At 37.8% G+C, this 17,109-nt stretch overlaps 1 protein-coding gene across 5 annotated transcripts in view; it reads left to right on the top strand.

The window, feature by feature from the left end:
• Window positions 1–17,109, top strand: part of SPATA7 (spermatogenesis associated 7) — a 40,374-nt gene that overhangs the window by 22,195 nt on the left and 1,070 nt on the right. For all 5 annotated transcript variants that reach the window (XM_062638936.1, XM_062638964.1, XM_062638955.1 and 2 more), the window contains 7 exons: window positions 867–1,000; window positions 10,188–10,657; window positions 11,740–11,806; window positions 13,427–13,497; window positions 14,505–14,558; window positions 15,887–15,961; window positions 16,660–16,717. In XM_062638936.1, the coding sequence (XP_062494920.1) occupies window positions 867–1,000; window positions 10,188–10,657; window positions 11,740–11,806; window positions 13,427–13,497; window positions 14,505–14,558; window positions 15,887–15,961; window positions 16,660–16,717 (929 nt within the window). The remainder of the gene's footprint in view (window positions 1–866; window positions 1,001–10,187; window positions 10,658–11,739; window positions 11,807–13,426; window positions 13,498–14,504; window positions 14,559–15,886; window positions 15,962–16,659; window positions 16,718–17,109) is intronic.

Genomic DNA, 17,109 nt, shown 5'->3' with positions numbered 1-17,109 from the left:
TAAACCCTCTTCTTTCCCGTTTGAAAAGGAAATTTTTAATGGTTTTCATCAGCCTTATTTGGATTTTTCAACTTTGTGAACTTCATCTGTGGCACCTGGGTGCTCACAATATACAAAAACTTTGGACTGTATTATGCAAGATATCCAACTCGATAGTAAACTCAAACACAGAAAATTTACCCATCTTTTCCAACCCTAATTATTCTATGATTCTGTGATTTTGTGCTCCTCTCTTTACCTGGTAGCATAGATACCCAGCTTGTCTTCTGTGCTGCATGGGCGCTGTGAACAAGGCCTTGGACTGCAGGGCAGTGTAGACTGATAACACTTTCCCCCTTGATCTGACAGTGGTACATTCACACTGTTCACCTTCATTTTTTATGTTCTTGACATGAACTTGCTTGTTTTGCCACGGATTTCTGTACTGGGGAGGCTATTTGCTATTTTTCTATGGTGTGAGCAAGGATTTCTTGCATGTCAAATATACTAACAGTAAACGTGTGTTTTTGTTAAGAAACTGGATGAGAGACCAGTCAAAGGGGTTCTATCTGTAAAAAAGATAAAGAGCAAACTTTTGAGCAGAACACTCTGTTACGATATTGGTCTTGGAATTCCTGTGTACTGGTGAATTAGTTCTGAGATCAGAATACTTCAGGGAAGCTAGGGTACAGCTTCAACTACCAGCATACTCTGGTATTCTAAGAATAGAGGTAGCTTTTTATAATTTTTGTGTGTTGGAGGTGGAACACATCTCAATAGTCTGACTTTGCTGAGCAATTGGAAACCTCTCTGTTTTAAGTCACGTAGGACAAAAAAAAAGAAAAATATTTGAGTTTGGATCTGACAAACTTTATCTCTCTCCTAAGTTGCTGACCAGCAAAGAAGAGAGAAACTGAAAAAGAAGATAGCCAGGTGTGAAGAGGAAATGAGTGTGGGTAAAACTGCCTCCCAGACCAGCTCAAGAGAGAGCGGAAGGCTGCTGGTATCCCCTTTTGGAAAGGTAGATACTTTAATTTTGTTTAGTAGATATCATAGTTTGCTTGCCTACCATAGTTGACAGCTGCGCAGCAGCTCTAGTGGGAGGGCTGGCATATTTCAAGCAGCAGAAAATAGAGAAGGATTTTCCTGGCACATGCATGTGCCAGCACCAAATGAATGTCTCGGCCTTCTGACAAAGATGGCAGGTATCTGGAGGAAAAGTGCTTGTGGTAAATTCAGGCTTTAGTTAGCCTTGAATTCGCTTGCTTTCATCTCAGCTGAAATTTTAATGTCCTCTCTCAATCCAGAGCTTTCTACCATTTCCTAAAGCAGAACTGCAGTTAGCACTAACTATTCCAGTGGAAGAATTGGGAATCTTCTGTTTATTTATTTTCTGTATCCTAAGTCCTACTTTGGAAGTACATTTCATATCTAACAGTATACTACATGCTCAAATTGCAGTTATTGAAAGTGAAAATAGTACTTAAGCCATCAAATAAGTGCTTTTCTGTCTGTTTACATAGGTTCACTTCTTATGGCTGATGTTTCATCCAGATATGTGGTATATATTTCCAAATAATAAATAGCCTAATAGCCTACATTCTCTTGTTCATTGCTATAAAGGAGCAATTGCAGCTTAAAGCAGAATGATGTTTACTCTGTTGATTTTTAATAGCAAATGCTTCATATATTGTTTAAATATTCATGGAGCTGGAGAACATTTCCAGGTAGCACAGAAAACTCACTCTTAATTTCTTTGTGTGACTAGTTTGGGTATTTCTCTAGCCATCAGGATATATAGATAGGTGACAGCTGGAAAACAAATTCTAAGGATGCCTATTAAAGCATATGATAGAGGAGGTTTACCACACAGTAATCATATGATTGCTGTCACTGTTTCCATTAGGAAAAAGCTGATTATACATCTTCTGTTTGTGGAACTGCTCCAAAAACTGTCTTGTCGAATCAGGATATTTGTGGGTTGAAATGAGATTCAATACAAACTTGAAGCAGTCAACCTTGCAATACTCCAGGTTTCCAAGGAGGTAATGGTAGAGTAGAATGTGGTCCTGTGCTTAGTAAGCATCTCACAACATTCAGGAGTGTAAAAAAAAATAAAAAATAAAAGGAAGAAAAGTAGACTTCTCCTGGCTTTGCACTGTTACATTTAAATGTAAGAATACAAAAGTTAAATTACCTTCATAATGAATAATTTATTGTCTAATAAAATGTGGCTCTTGTAAAATGTATATCAATTTGAGTGACTTACATACACACATATATATATAAAAATATAATAACCCTTCAACTCTGACAAGGTCAATGTCTAGATTATAGCCTAAATACATGCTAACTCCTTCAATGGATGCACCTGACTTTATGTTTTCAAAAGGCTTTATTCATCAGCATTCATTCACATTTTATGCGTTCTGATAGGTCTGGTGCCTTTATTCCATCTTTTTAATTTTTCACATAGCTGCATTTACTATTTTTTAATACTGCAGTAGAGCACAGAAACTGTTTTCAATTGAGACTGTGCTTTGTGCATGGTAAAACAAAAAAGAAGTAAAAATAATTCCTCTACATTATAAATACATGTTACACATTTCTTAAAACCTTTGTGATATAGTCAGTGTATTTTATTATACACTAAGGCAACTATGAAACTGAACAGCTGTAATGTGTCTTGAATCTGACTTGCCTGCTGTTTGACTTTTTTGTACAAGGGTTTAAATGCACCAGAAGAGTGATTTCTTTATCTGTTGTATGTAATTATAAATGTAAAACTACTGTAATGTGAGAATCTGCTATAATATGTCATGAACTGCGAAACTTACTTCTGTTGTGGTTACCTAGATTTCATTACTGACTCTTTGAAATAGCCATAGATTTTAATAAACGAGGGTATTTTGATCTCAGTGATTAAAATACTCCATCTAGAGCCATAGGTTGAGGCATGCATTTCTATACTTTTAGCAGAAGACTTAAGTGAGAAGCAGAGGAGCAGGCTCATTTTCAAATGGCACAATGGAGCAGTCTTTGTATGGCATCACTAGCAATAAATTACTTAGGGGACTGATTTGTATCTCACAGCGAAGCAGAGGGGCAGGGAAAGCATAAGATGTGGTGGGGACAGCTGTACTTCTCTTCTGCTCCTTTCTTTCCATGTAGTGTAATAATGAAGGTTGACACCATATGTGAAAGCTAAACAAAATAAGATGATAAACTATAGATACGGATTCTGAAAGGGCTGCTAACTTTGTGTGGTTTTGTGAATATGTAATTTTTAAGCTTATTTAGAATGAATAGCTTGAGGATTGATAAGTACAGTTTTGGGTATCTACTAATTTATCTGTCATCAAATTACTCATATATGCTCCTTCCTTAATGAATTACTGTTAAGTTTTCTCACAACAGAAAAGGCTGCTTGACAGTCTGGAAAATACCAAATATGCATAGAATGCCACTGTATGTAGTCTTTCCAACTACTGCCAGGGGTTGAAAGCAGTCAAATCTCTAGATTTTTTTTTTTTTTTTTAATTTTTTATTTTTCCATAAAAAGATGAGTTGGGTTTTTAAACATGCACCTGAGTTAGCAGGTCAAACTGTATGAAGCTCCATATGACTTCTCTCTGAAGCAAGAAAACCTGGATTGGGCTAGCCATGAGTAAAATCTCTGATTTGAGCAAGACTTGGTATTTCATATCCCATATTCAGATAATCCTGTTAATAGGCATCTGTGGCTGCTAATGAAATTTTTTAATGAAAGTAACCCATGTTAAAAGTCAGTTGGAAGAAGGCTGCTCCACAGGAGGTAACTTTTATCCATACTGGAATATCCATATCCATATTTTAATTATCCATATCTGTATTTTAACCATGTTTGAAATATGGCTGCTATTGCCTTGACATGTTAAGATCCCTTTCAGCCTGTTTTTTGAGACATTTTTGATTTCTTAAGAATGACAGTTATGACCATCTGCTTGTGCGTATGAAATACAGATTAGGAAACACCATTAACTGTTTCTGATCTCGCTGGTTTTGTGTGCAGCACACCTGCGTGGCTATGTGAATTGCCTACTCAAATGCCTTATATTTAAAGATTTATTACACTGTTATGATATTAATTCTGAAGATGTATTGTGCTTGAATTAGTCCTGTCAGAATGAGAGATGTAAGTGACTAAAGAAAGCAGAAGAACCTTCTGAGCACCAAAGAAAGATGTTTTCATCAGGAATGCTTAGTACAGATTTCCTTTCAGGCTTCATAGTGACAGTCGCCTCTCATGCTTATTGTTTGAATTAATACATTTCCATATGCACATTCAGCAACACCCTTTACTAGTAACATCCCAGTATTTGATGAAAGTAGAAACATACCTCATTATACAATTGTATACCACACACACATAAAAGGAAAGAATGTAACAGGAACATAGTTTTGAATAGAAAAATAGATATATTGATGCCAATATGCAAACTGATTATAGATCCTACTTGTTCCTGTGTATGTGTGAATTTTCTCTTTTGCCTTTCTCAATTCTTAATTATCAAGCTGTGTAAAGGAGCATGACCAGCAGGTCGAAGGAGGTGATCCTGTCCCTTTACTCTGCTCTTGTGAGACCTCACCTGGAGTATTGTGTGCAGTTCTGGTGTCCTCAACATAAGAAGGACATGGAACTGTTGGAACAAGTCCAGAGAAGGGCCACAAGGATGATCAGGGGACTGGAGCACCTCCTGTGTGAAGATAGGCTGAGAAAGTTGGGGCTGTTCGGCCTGGAGAAGAGAAGGCTGTGTGGAGACCTCATAGCAGCCTTCCAGTATCTGAAGGGGGCCTATAGGGATGGGGATGGACTGTTCATTAGGGACTGTAATGACAGGACAAGGGGTAACGGGTTAGTACTTAAACAGGGGAAGTTTAGATTGGATATAAGGAAGTTCTTTCCTGTTAGGGTGGTGAGGCACTGGAATGGGTTGCCCAAGGAAGTTGTGAATGATCCATCCCTGGTGGTGTTCGAGGCCAGGTTGGACAGAGCCTTGGGTGAGATGGTTTAGTGTGAGGTGTCCCTGCCCATGCCAGGCAGGTTGGAACTAGATGATCTGAAGGTCCTTTCCAACCCTAACTATTCTATGATTCTATGAACAGATGACATACAAGGTGGTTATAAGGTCAGCAACTATAGACAGCTTCTTGCTTGCAACAGGAGACCTTTGCTCTGTCAAGACAGTGGAGAGCAGACACTCACCCCGCTTAACAGGAGTACTCAAGTGGCTTATAAATGGTTCTGTCTCAAGTTAAAAGAATCAGATGCTCATTTATTACTAAACTGCAGCTTCTCTATCTTGACAGTATCATCAAGTGTGTCTGTGATCTGATTTTATGATGGTAGATGAACCATCTATTTTATTGGAAGACTTTTTCATACAAGAAGAAGTTAATTTCAAGGCTTAAATTCATCTCAGTGTAACTTCAGTGACCATAGTGAGAGGTGTCTTTGGGCCTTTTATGTAAAAAGAGATTTAGAGAGCTTTCTTTTCAAAGTTTGTTTTTTAAAAGGCAGGTGATACCTCAGAGGCTTTTGAGTTGAAAAACTAAACTTCTTTTAGAAAGTAAAAGTAACTTAGAAATCTGGATTCTTTATCTTACTTCTTTTGCCCATCAGGTAACTGCACTATGCTTTGATCTGTCTGTACTGAACTTCCTCTCCGATGGGGTTGATGAAGATTCAGGGGTCCTCTTTATACAAGCTTGCTGCAAGTAATAGTCCATTTACCCCAGTTTTGTGACTAACAAAATTGAAGCATAACTACTTAATTTATGAAACCTTTATAAGGGGGTTATTATTGCTGAAATGTGTCATTGAGTAGATTTTTATTTTACACCCCAAATTAGAGTTGAAACTGTAAACTTCAAAATATCTATCAATAGAATAGATATTGGTAAGCAAGATAGGTTTTGAGATTCTTGATTCCGAATTATGTTATAGTTCATGATAGTGCTTCTATCCAAAGATAGGATATTTCCCTGGGGTTTTATTTCTTTTTCAGTTGTGTCTGAAGAATAGAGCTAAGGATCTTTCAATCAGTGTGTTACTGCATCTTTACAGGCATGTCTCTATCATCTTTTTTTCCCCATAATGCTTTTATAGATACAGATCAGAGAACATACTTGCTTATAGTTAACATGCCCATACCAACACAGGTGTACAAATAATTTTCTGAAAGCTTGGTGACACATTGCAGACAAACAGCGTTCTCTGACATGCCTTAAAATCTTTTTGAAGTCACCAGCATAATTCCTTGTTACTGATAACTCTGTGTATCCAGAGGCTGAGCTGCCTACCTGTTTGAGCAGTAAAGGTTTACCCCAGGGTTAGGACTTCAGAAGACATTCTTCTTTCTCAGTATTTAAATGAGTACATGTCAAGACTGACACAAATACAACTTGGGTTTGTAGTTTTATCTAGTCACTACCTAGCTTCTTGGTCTGTTCTACTCATGATATTTTCAAGAAGGAGAAGAAAAGAACTGCTCTAAGCGTCCTCATAAATAAGGAATGCTTAAATTCAGGATATTATCACATTTACCCTGTAGTTTTGTCTTGTTTTATGAACAGTTCAGCTGCTTTCAAGAAATAGAACGTGGCTTTCATGAGATGTAGTTGTGTAATCGCTTAATATCACTTTATATTATTATCATCATCACATGTTCACAAATGCATCTACAATCTGATTTATTTTGCAGCTCCCTGAACTGTTAGCCACTGGGAGTAAAAAGTATATAAGAAAAATTAAGCTGTTTATAATACATACTGAAGAGTATGGAATGAAGACAGGCTGAGAAAGTTGGGGCTGTTCAGCCTGGAGAAGAGAAGGCTGCGTGGAGACCTCATAGCAGCCTTCCAGCATCTGAAGGGGGGCTATAGGGATGCTGGGGATGGACTATTCATTAGGGGCTGTAATGACAGGACAAGGGGTAATGGGTTCAAACTTAAACAGGGTAAGTTTAGATTGGATATAAGGAAGGAATTCTTTCCTGTGAGGGTGGTGAGGCACTGGAATGGGTTGCCCAGGGAGGCTGTGAATGCTCCATCCCTGGCGGTGTTCAAGGCCAGGTTGGACAGAGCCTTGGGTGGCATGGTTTAGTGTGAGGTGTCCCTGCTCACGGCAGGGGGGTTGAAACTAGATGATCTTAAGGTCCTTTCCAACCCTCACTATTCTGTGATTCTATGATTCTATGAATTAACTTTTCAAAACATCTGTATAGGTGAATTCAGAAAGTTTCCAGTCTCACCTGTTTTCTATAGTGCTGAGCTGCAACTGCAAGTACCTCATATGCAGGCTAACACTGGTAAGCCTTATTATACTGCTTGCTAACACAGGCATTTGTTTGGTATTGTTATGCATGTTATCAATTCAGCATTTAATTATGCTGTAGTAGTAACATGAAGTTGGCTCACATGAGACACCCATCAAGAAGGGCTTATTTTGGCACAGCTAAAAAAAAAAGAGAACTAAAAAAAAACCAACTAAAAATACCTTTTTGCATTAGGTATCAGCAGCTGTGGACATTTTGGGATACTGGCCTAGCAGAGATAGGTGTTACTGATGGAGGAGATAATGTTGCATGGAATCGTGAAGGAAATAATATGGTATGACAGCAGTGTGATCTGTGACTTAATTTTGATGGTAAACTATCTGCCTTTTTTTAATATTCCCATAAATTGCATTTACTATGTGCCATAGAATGTATTGTCATAATCTTGGGTTTTAATTTAAAATATTCAATGGTTCTGAATGGGGAAAAAGGGAATAGTGTAGATCGCAAGCAATAAAAGTAGCAATGTTATGAGAAAATGCAGCATTTATACAGTAAGAGCATAGAAAATCTGCATGTACTTACATGATATACTATGAATTATATAGGTTAAGTCACTATACTATATATTACTATCCTGTACTGTATATTAGTAGGTTACTGTGGTTGGTTGGGGTTTTACCCCTTCCCTAACTCTCCCAGTAGGAGACTTTAGAAGTATCACAAGTAGTGATAATCTTGCAGAATTCTCACAGGTACTTTCTTTTACAGTTGATTCTGCTGCTTTTATTGACATTCGGTCGATTGCCACTGGTGGGGAAAATCACACATCCAACTTCAGTCCACATCTTAGGCATCTGATTATTTTCAAGAAGTGTAGCATTCTTGAGGTTTATATTGTGCTCAGGCAGTGAAGCATCACCAGAAATCCACCAAATCCATGCTTTGGTGTTAGTGTCTCAAAATAATTTCAACATGGATTAATTGTAAAATGAGGATGGGTTGCTGGGTGCATCTTCTCAACTGGCAGTTAGGGTTGTATGCCATAAATAATTGCATATGTTTAAGTCATATCATACTGGATCCACTCTTTCTCAGGCTTTCTGAAGGGGAGCTATTCCTTCAGTGACATCAGTAATGTAATGTTTCTACTTAATAGTCTTTACATGTTTGATACAAGCATAATAGAGATGAGTGAAACACAGAAATCAATTTCCCTTTCTCCCATTTTTCACTGCAGAGCTTTATGGCCTGTACAGGTCTCTCCTATCTTCCTGTTCTTTGTTCAGATGATGGAGGGACATCAGCAAATTAATGTGTTTTATGTTTGAACCTAAACTTCAGGTTTCTTACAAATCTGGTCCTCAACTGCCCTTAGAAATTGAATTTTCTTCTGAGAAAACACCTGTACTTGTGTGCATTCTCTTAAATCTTGCAGCATGTAGGTACTGTTGATGTGAAGCTACATCAGCTGCCTGAGTGTAAGGAAAGTAAAATAATTGTTTTTAAACATCTAGCTAGTTACAACTGAATTATTTTGGATCTATCTGTTACCTGTTGGGTTCAAATTGGGTTTTCTCAGATGTTGTTTTATTTTAGCTGTTATTTTGCCTTGTATTATCGTGATTGCACAGAACAACGTGAGTTTTTCTGGAATAACACTATAATCAAGTTGTCTCCCTCACTGTTGCAAGACCTAGGTGTAAGCACTGTCTCTGGGAGTTGTTCTTCTAGGTAGTTTGAGTACACACAATGCAAGTTCTCTCTTCTCCATCATACGGTTGTGTGTAGCAGAACTTGAATTGCATAAATAGTTATACATGTGGATGAAATTAGTCAGTTTATTAAAAAATCTGTTTGCTGTCGGGTTTCTGGTTTAATCTTATAATTTTACATATATGGCTCTCTTCAGAGATTGTAAATGTCACGTGTACATGTCACTGACAGAACATTCAGTGGGTGGCTGCGTCCTAGGGCAGGAAAAGAATATACAACAGGTGTCTTGCTAAGATGCTTCCTAACTTTTCGGGTCACAATGTACAGCATGTTTACTGGAGCACATACCCTGTCCAGGTGTTTATGCTTTGAAGCTGCAAACTTTTCAAAGTTCCTTCTTTGACAGAAATAAAATTTCTGTTGAATTGTTCTTTCTTATTTGGGGGAAGGGGGAAAACAACATACCCTTAAGATGTCACTTAGATTTGTTTGTATTCCTGTCTTTCTTGTCTTTGCCATGATCTCGTAATACATTTCAGGGATAATGTTGAATTTTTAAGCATTAAGTTTGAATTTGGTTGGGTTTTTTTTTGTTAGTTTTGGGTTTTTTTCCCCAAAACCGATAAAAATAGCATGGTCTTTTCAAATAATCCATTTTTTAGCCTTTCTGAATGGTAGACTTAGTTTTCAAATATTTATTTTTATGTTATCAGCTGTTTCTTCACCCCTGATATTAAAACAATGTTTTTAGTAAAGGTCAGCCCTTCTGAAATGGAATGTCTTGAAAAATTCCCCATCACCTTCCATAGGACAGATTTATGTAGCTTTTAGTCTGAACCACACACTGCCTACATCTTACCTTAGCCATACCACCACGTACACTAACACTGAGTATGAATTTGCTTCTGAGAGTTGAGGTACATTTTTAAACTCTAATGTGTTGAACAGTTAAGAAGCAGGAGCAGTAATACCATTTGTGTACCACCACCTGAAATTAAGTACATCTATATGTAAACTGAGCACATTGCTGCTCTGAAACCAGTTTTAATTTTACAAAAATGGCAAGTTTTTACATAGAAAAATACATCCAAGTTGGTAACAGTGATAACTGGGAGTAACAACTTGAGCAAAGCTGGTAACTTGCAAAGCAATCAAATCTTGTTTTCATTTTTCTAGAGTTTCTTGGAAGCAGAAGACAAAGACGGTCTCTTCTCCTGTGCTCGGCAGGCACAGTACCTATCGAGAGCGCTGTCTCCTTACAGTGAGCATGGCTTGGCTCGCTCCAGTCCAGTAACATATGCCAGAAAAGGTTCTCGGAATACATCTAACTCAAGTGTCAGTACATCAAGTACACCAAGAAAACGCTCTGGACTTCCGTGCAGTTGTTCCTCTGATAGTTCTGTGAGCATTAGTCGTTACCAGAGGCGTCAAGGAAGCAACTCCAAAGCACGCAGTGGGGATCTTCTAGACAGGCACTCTGAATTCTTTACTCATAGCCGAAAACCTTTTACTCCACACATCTTAATATCAGATGCTAAATCTTTCCTGTCAGGGTACAGGTATTACAATCCTGCTCAAAGGAAAAGGAAAACTGGAAACCAATGCAAGCAACATGTGGAAGCTCAAACACAGACTGATCTGATCAGGTAGAGAGATCAAAACTTTATTTTGATACTGCAATTTAGTTGTTATCATAAGATCATATGTTCATAAAAGCAACATGTTTTGCTCTCACATTTGTATAAAACCAGAATAATTATTCTGAAATTATTCTAGATGTGCCTTAGCAAAAAATAGAATGGAATTTGTTGTTTCTGTTTTTTCACTGGCATATTTTGTTGTCCTCTCTCTGAAGCAACTGGTTTCATCTATACGAATTGGATACAAAGTGCCCCTGAATGAGAACTGTAGGATCTCACACTTGCTAGGGATAATCTTTACACTCTCTCTTTTCTTTGCTTTCTCTGGTGTATAGTTGTGCTTTCTGTCTTCTAAAGAATTAACCACTTATAAGCATGCAGGTAGTTCTGCACTGCTGCCCCTGTAGTCTCATACTTTCCAAATCATTAATGAATACATCATGCAAACATTTTTTTAAACTCCTGAATGCAGCTTTTCATTATCTTTTTAACATTTTAATTTAAATGCCTTCAGATGTCCTATGTGAAATACTGTATACTGAATCAATGTTCTACTCGTGCATTGAACTCTTTAGCAAGTTGAACAGTTTTATTTTAGTTAATACTACCTCATAAAGAGAAATGTCCCCTTTGTGTCGTTAGTGCCTGCATATCTCACTCTGGTTTTTTTCCTAAAACAAAGTGGGAATGTTGTAAGACTGGAATAATGATAACTTAAGTTCCATATTGCAGCTGTTGATTTTCTTGCTGTGGGTCATACATTTTCCTGGTGCACTTCTAGTGTATAGGATCAGCTCCATTCTTAATTCTGAACAATTATTTTGGGTAGTATAGCTATCCCCTGTAAATATGCAGCCAAATAATGGATTTGGATCACCTATGTATGACTGTTGTCATCCTTCAAAGTGAAACATGACTTAGTTTTATTACGAGTGGAAGTCTGACAGAAATTTTCTAAACTGTCAGGCATTTTGGTATTACGTCCCATTCAGATTGATGGGAAATTTCCACAGTGGCACTGGTATTCTCATCCTGCATATTTTGAAAGCAGCCTTCTTGGAAATCTAATACATCTCTAAATTTTATAGCTTTCCATCTGCAGAAAAAGCATTCGAGAGAAAAGTTCTGGCTGAGCAGCAGAAGAGCATGTCGAAGGTAATACATCTGTCAGTAATCTGGGTACTCTTACCACACACCCTTCACCATCATTTTGGAGTACACACTTCATCTCTGCAACAGCAATATACAACTGCTTTAAGTTTCCTTTTCTTCACTGTCATAAGTTCTGTAAAAGAGAGAGTTTCAGAAGAACAAGTGGAAACGATAAGAAAAAGTACTGCAGATGTGAAGAGATAATAACTTACTGTATTATGAAATTTAAAAATGAAACAGTTTTTATAGTATCACTTAAATATCTGTTAAGGACATAGGTAATTGGTACATAATTTTTCAGCGGTAGGAGGTACCTCTTTTACACTATTTTTCTTCCTTTTAACATCGGATAACATATTCCAAAATATTGTTGACAGAAGAATTGAAAACAAGGAGTCCCTTCCTGTAAGGAAGCACCCAAACCAGCAGGCGGTCAAGTTATCCATAATACTGTTTGCTTTGTGTCTTGCTGAATATATCTGGAATGCCTTAATGAAAAATCTCACTACTTCAGATTCTACCAGCTCCTAGTATTCTTTTGTCATTGTCACGTAAATGTTTGCATTAGTCATTTTGCTTTGAATTGCTCAGTGTTTGTGACACTTGAACTTAGTTTTTTGGTCTTTCAAAACTTGTCTCAGCATGTGGTTTAAGATTACTAAATTTTGAAGATGAGATGGAATATCAGCATCTTTCAGAGGCAGAGGGAAGCAGGCAGAAGACCTGAAATATTTCTCAAGACTTCAAATCTGAAGTTACTTTGTCGTAATTTGCACTAATGTTTGGATGAATGAGTTTTATCAGAAGTTAGGTTCCTACTTTGTGGTTTATCTTATAGCCACTATACAAACAAGTTCTCAAACAAACAGCCCTGTCCAATATAGGAGAAATACTTGAATTCAACTGTGGACTTCATTCCTGAATGAAGGCTACAGGATCAGACTCTTCATATCTCTAGCTTAATAAGGCAAATAATTACGCTTTATTCATTGGAGGGGAGGGGTGGCAGAGAATATGTATTTATAGCTTTACTGAAAATAGAAGAGAGACCACCTGAACTGATCTGCATCTGACCTCATTACGAAAAGGTTAAATGATTAGTCGGAAGGCTTCACTCCAGTTTTGTGAAGAGCTTCTGATTTCATTTCAAAACTGTCATATCTGACTTTGGCTATCATAAAAGTGACAACAGTAAGTCACATAGCTTCACAGTAGCCCTATCAGAGTACTGTCATGTAAAATGTAGGTCAAGTGGTCAGCAATTTTACTTTCCATTGGTTTTGTGCAAGCAGCTTCAGAGATTTAGACTGCTGGATCCTGCTTGTGCATACCAAATCTTACTTCTGCTGGTGCCATCGACCCCCTCTGGCTTCTAGAGAATTCATCTTTGACATACTTGTCAGAGGAATAATGTTTCACGTGTCTTGTTGCCCCTCACTGAAATTTTGGATGTCAAAACTGATGACCATTTGCTGCCATATGTCTTAGTTTACCCAAAGTTAAAAAAAAAAAATACATAAAATCTGTAGGGCTGTTTAATCATAGATCGTTATTAGGTTCATTTTAATGGTAAAATTTGCTGTGTGCTTGCATTTAAGTAAAGATTTTATCTCTGTGTTGTAGGCTGAAGATAGAAGATATACTGTGCATGAGCCTGAGAGAAGAATAGCTGCTTTTCCATACTCCTTCCTCAGGTATTTAATTTAGAGCAGGAATGAATGTTTGAAGCCTTCTTGCTTTCTATACAGCTGCTTCTTAGGCCATAAGCCTTCACTATGGGTTCTCTCTAGAAATCTCACAGGACTTTGCTTTGTATTTTTATGTATCAATGGCCTTTCCCAACTTCAAAATTCATTATTTTCTTATGATAAAGTTCCACTGGGAAACCAGTTAAGGAAGAGAGCTCTGAAATATATGAGTATTTTCGTCAGGAGTGGGAGCAATGGCACATCAGTACAGCTGTTAGTTCTGTACATCTGAGCTTATAGGTTGTGTATTTCTTACACAGTACTACTTACTAGTACGACACAGCACTACTTACAGTGGTACTACTAGTACTACTGACTATATTGGATTTTCATTCCAGTTGGTATTTTCTTTCAGGAAAAAGAGTCTCCAGGCAACTGGCCTTTTGAATCTTATGATCTACAAGAACTGCAGATGAGAGGCATTTCCCATATCTTTTTCTGATAATGTAAAGCTTTGTAACAGAATACTGTCTACAGTACAAGAACAGTGTTGGAAATCAGGCCAGAGCCCAAGGGCTACCACCCAATTCTCCTCATTGCTGGTCTAATTATCATGCACATCTTGCTGGTTTGCTCTCTGGTCCTTTCAGGGAAAGGCATTTTCAGATGAGGAAAAGCTGCACTCTGAGTTTAAAAAAAAAAAAAGCACTCTTAGGGTAATGGAGGTCTTTATAGCATCTGAAGTAACACCGAGGGCTTTGAGATATTATAGCACTGCATCTAGTGAAGTGTTAAAATACTCTGGAGTCATTATCTTTCAGGCTTCTGTGTAATTCAGGAATAAATGTAAGCAGTGGATTTTGCTACTGGAGCAGGGTTTGGGGGTGTTCTGGTGGATTTTTTCCCAAGAGGAAGCAGGGTAACGGCACAGCATAGCTCCAGAAGAAAATGAGATGGAAGGTAATATATAAAAGGTGTTTAGAATGTCTCTCACCCTTTGATTTTCTGATTAGAGAGACACCGTTGTATTCTCAGCAGTCTTCTGCAAGGAGGACCATTGAGGCTGAGTAAGTATGCTTAAACTGTTCTTCTGGTAGTTTGCAACACTAAATTGGAAACTCTTCCTCAAAACTGATGCAGTAAATGAGGACTCAGATAAACTGTTGTTCACAGTTTGCAGTAGAATTAACATGATTGAGTTGTTACGTAAGAGTTTAAAATTTCCACATGAATCTAAAAATGAAGAAAATTCATTGTAACTTTGGAAGAAAGATAGACTTCTTGCCCAGGGATTACAAACAGTTCCAGTTCTTTTTTGGTCTGTAATCTCTGAAGCAAATATTGAAAAAATAAAATACCAAGTTGAACACCATTCTTACCACATTTCTGCTCTGAAATTTGGTGAGAATTAGAAGAGGTTTAAGTTATTATTATTATTATTCTTTGGGCTTTAGGATAGGTTTGTTCTTGCCTAACTCTAAGGATTTAATATAGGTATCAAAGATTGCCTCTAGGTAACTTCCTTTACTGTAGGGGGAAACAAAATGACAATCTTCAGGCTAGATGACAAATTTTACCTAACTAAAGTCATGTAGATATATCCTATTTTTTATTTTCTGTTTATTAAGACTGGCGGATGATTCGCTAGAGCTTGACTGGATACTTTGGGATATTTAGAAAGACACTGTGAAAGAGAAACAGCACTGAAATCTTTGCTTCTGGGGGTTTCTTCCTTGTTGTTTTCCAAACAGAATTCTGAATTTTTGGAGTCTTGAGTTTGGAGCAATTGGCATCAACAAGGCTTTAAGCAGTATTAAAATAGAAATTTGTTCAAAGAGGTAAAAGCCACATCTCTCACTAACAAGGATTTTGTGTATCAGAGTTGTTTGAAAGGAAACATGGCTGTAAAATAAGCGCTTTCCTGAGCTTACTGGAAGACTAGTAATTTTGAGGTGCAGTGAGATTCTGTAGCACCTTCTTTGGAAGCCTTTACTTAGAGCATCAGACTGCAATTTTACACTTTCTTCCCAACAGCGCCCTTTTCTTTGGGAGTGCAAAGCAAGTTCTGAACGTTTTCCAAAATCTGCTGATTTCCTCACTCAGGATCTCTGTGCTAATTTATACCACAACAGAAAGAGCATAAACACAAAGCACCACAGTGACCTTTCTAATAGTCTGATATTTTACACAGGGTTTTTATTATTATTCAAATTGAATGAAAGTTTGTCCTGATACAGTTACCTTTTAGAAAAATAGAAGCTGGTGCCAAGAAATAATACAATCTTCTGAATCGTATTTCCCATAAAGGTGATTGGACCTCCTACATTGTGCAATATGTCTCTATTTTAAAGCATTTTTAAAACATGTAACACTGGGTTTTCTATTCTCCCTGCAGAGAAGAGTTTTTATATTTAGCTTTCATTGAAGAAGTAACAAATGAAGTTCTTAGCCTTGAGCTATTTTCTAACAGGTAAGTTACAGTTGCTTTCAGACTTGTAGTGCTGTGTCAGAAACACATGGACTCAGTAAGAAAAGGAAGCCGACTTTAGTAATCATCTAGGTGTATTTAAGAATATTGAGATACACAGTTAGCCCTGGCTTTTGTTTTGTCTTTTGCTTTATGTATGAAAGGGGAACTAGGAAAGACCTGTGGGTCATCTGCTTTGATTTGCTGCCATGTACCATGAGATACAACCACTCACCACCCGCCAACCGATACCCAGCCCGACCCAAGCAGTGATCTAGCCCTTCCGGGTAACTGCCCCCCAGTTTATATAGTGGGCATGATGTGCTGTGGTATGGAATACCTCTTTGGTCAGTTTGGGTCAGGTGTCCTGTCTCTGCTTCCTCCTGGCTTCCCCTCTTCCCTGGCAGAGCATGAGACTCAGAAAGTCCTTGGTCAGACTAAACATTACTGAGCAACAACTAAAAACATGGGTGTCATCAGCACTGTTCCCAGGCTGAAAATCAAAACCACAGCACTGCACCAGCTACTAAGGAGGAAAAAATGACTGCTACTGCTGAACCCAGGACACAGGCATAATTGAAACAATCTTAGTGGTCCTGTTCAGCTAAGAAATGAAAATTAAAAACTAAGGGCATTAATTTATGTAGATCTGTTAAGAGTTGTTTTTCTTCCTGTGGAATAATTTAATTGTTCGTTTGTAGAATTCTGGAAAAACTCTTTGAGTGTTTCATAGAGGAAAATAAGAACCGTTTGGATGAGGTAGGTGCTGCCCCTTTAATACTATCCCTCTTTGCATATATCTTCATAGAATCATAGAATGGTTTGGGTTGGAAGCAGTCTTAAAGATCATCTACTTCCAACCCCCTGCCATGGGCAAGGACATCTTCCATTAAACCGAGTTGCTCAAAGCCTTGTCAAACCTGGCCTTGAACACTTCCAGGAATGGGGCATCCATAACTTCTCTGGGCAACCTATTCCAGTGCCTCACCACCCTCGCAATGAAAAATTTCTCTCTTATATCTAATTAAATCTACCTTGTCCTGTCACTTTGTAAAAGGTGGAGTACTGTTTCCAAAGTACAGTGGCTTCAACCATGCACTGGTGTATTTGCCAGTAAAAACAACCAGAATCCTCAGTGGCAAGCATCTCTC

Source organism: Pezoporus occidentalis, unplaced genomic scaffold, assembly GCF_034315485.1.
Source record: "Pezoporus occidentalis ecotype Australia unplaced genomic scaffold, CSIRO_AGI_Poc_V1 ctg115, whole genome shotgun sequence".
Classification (NCBI taxonomy): domain Eukaryota; kingdom Metazoa; phylum Chordata; class Aves; order Psittaciformes; family Psittacidae; genus Pezoporus; species Pezoporus occidentalis.
This window is presented reverse-complemented; position numbering and strand designations above follow the sequence as displayed.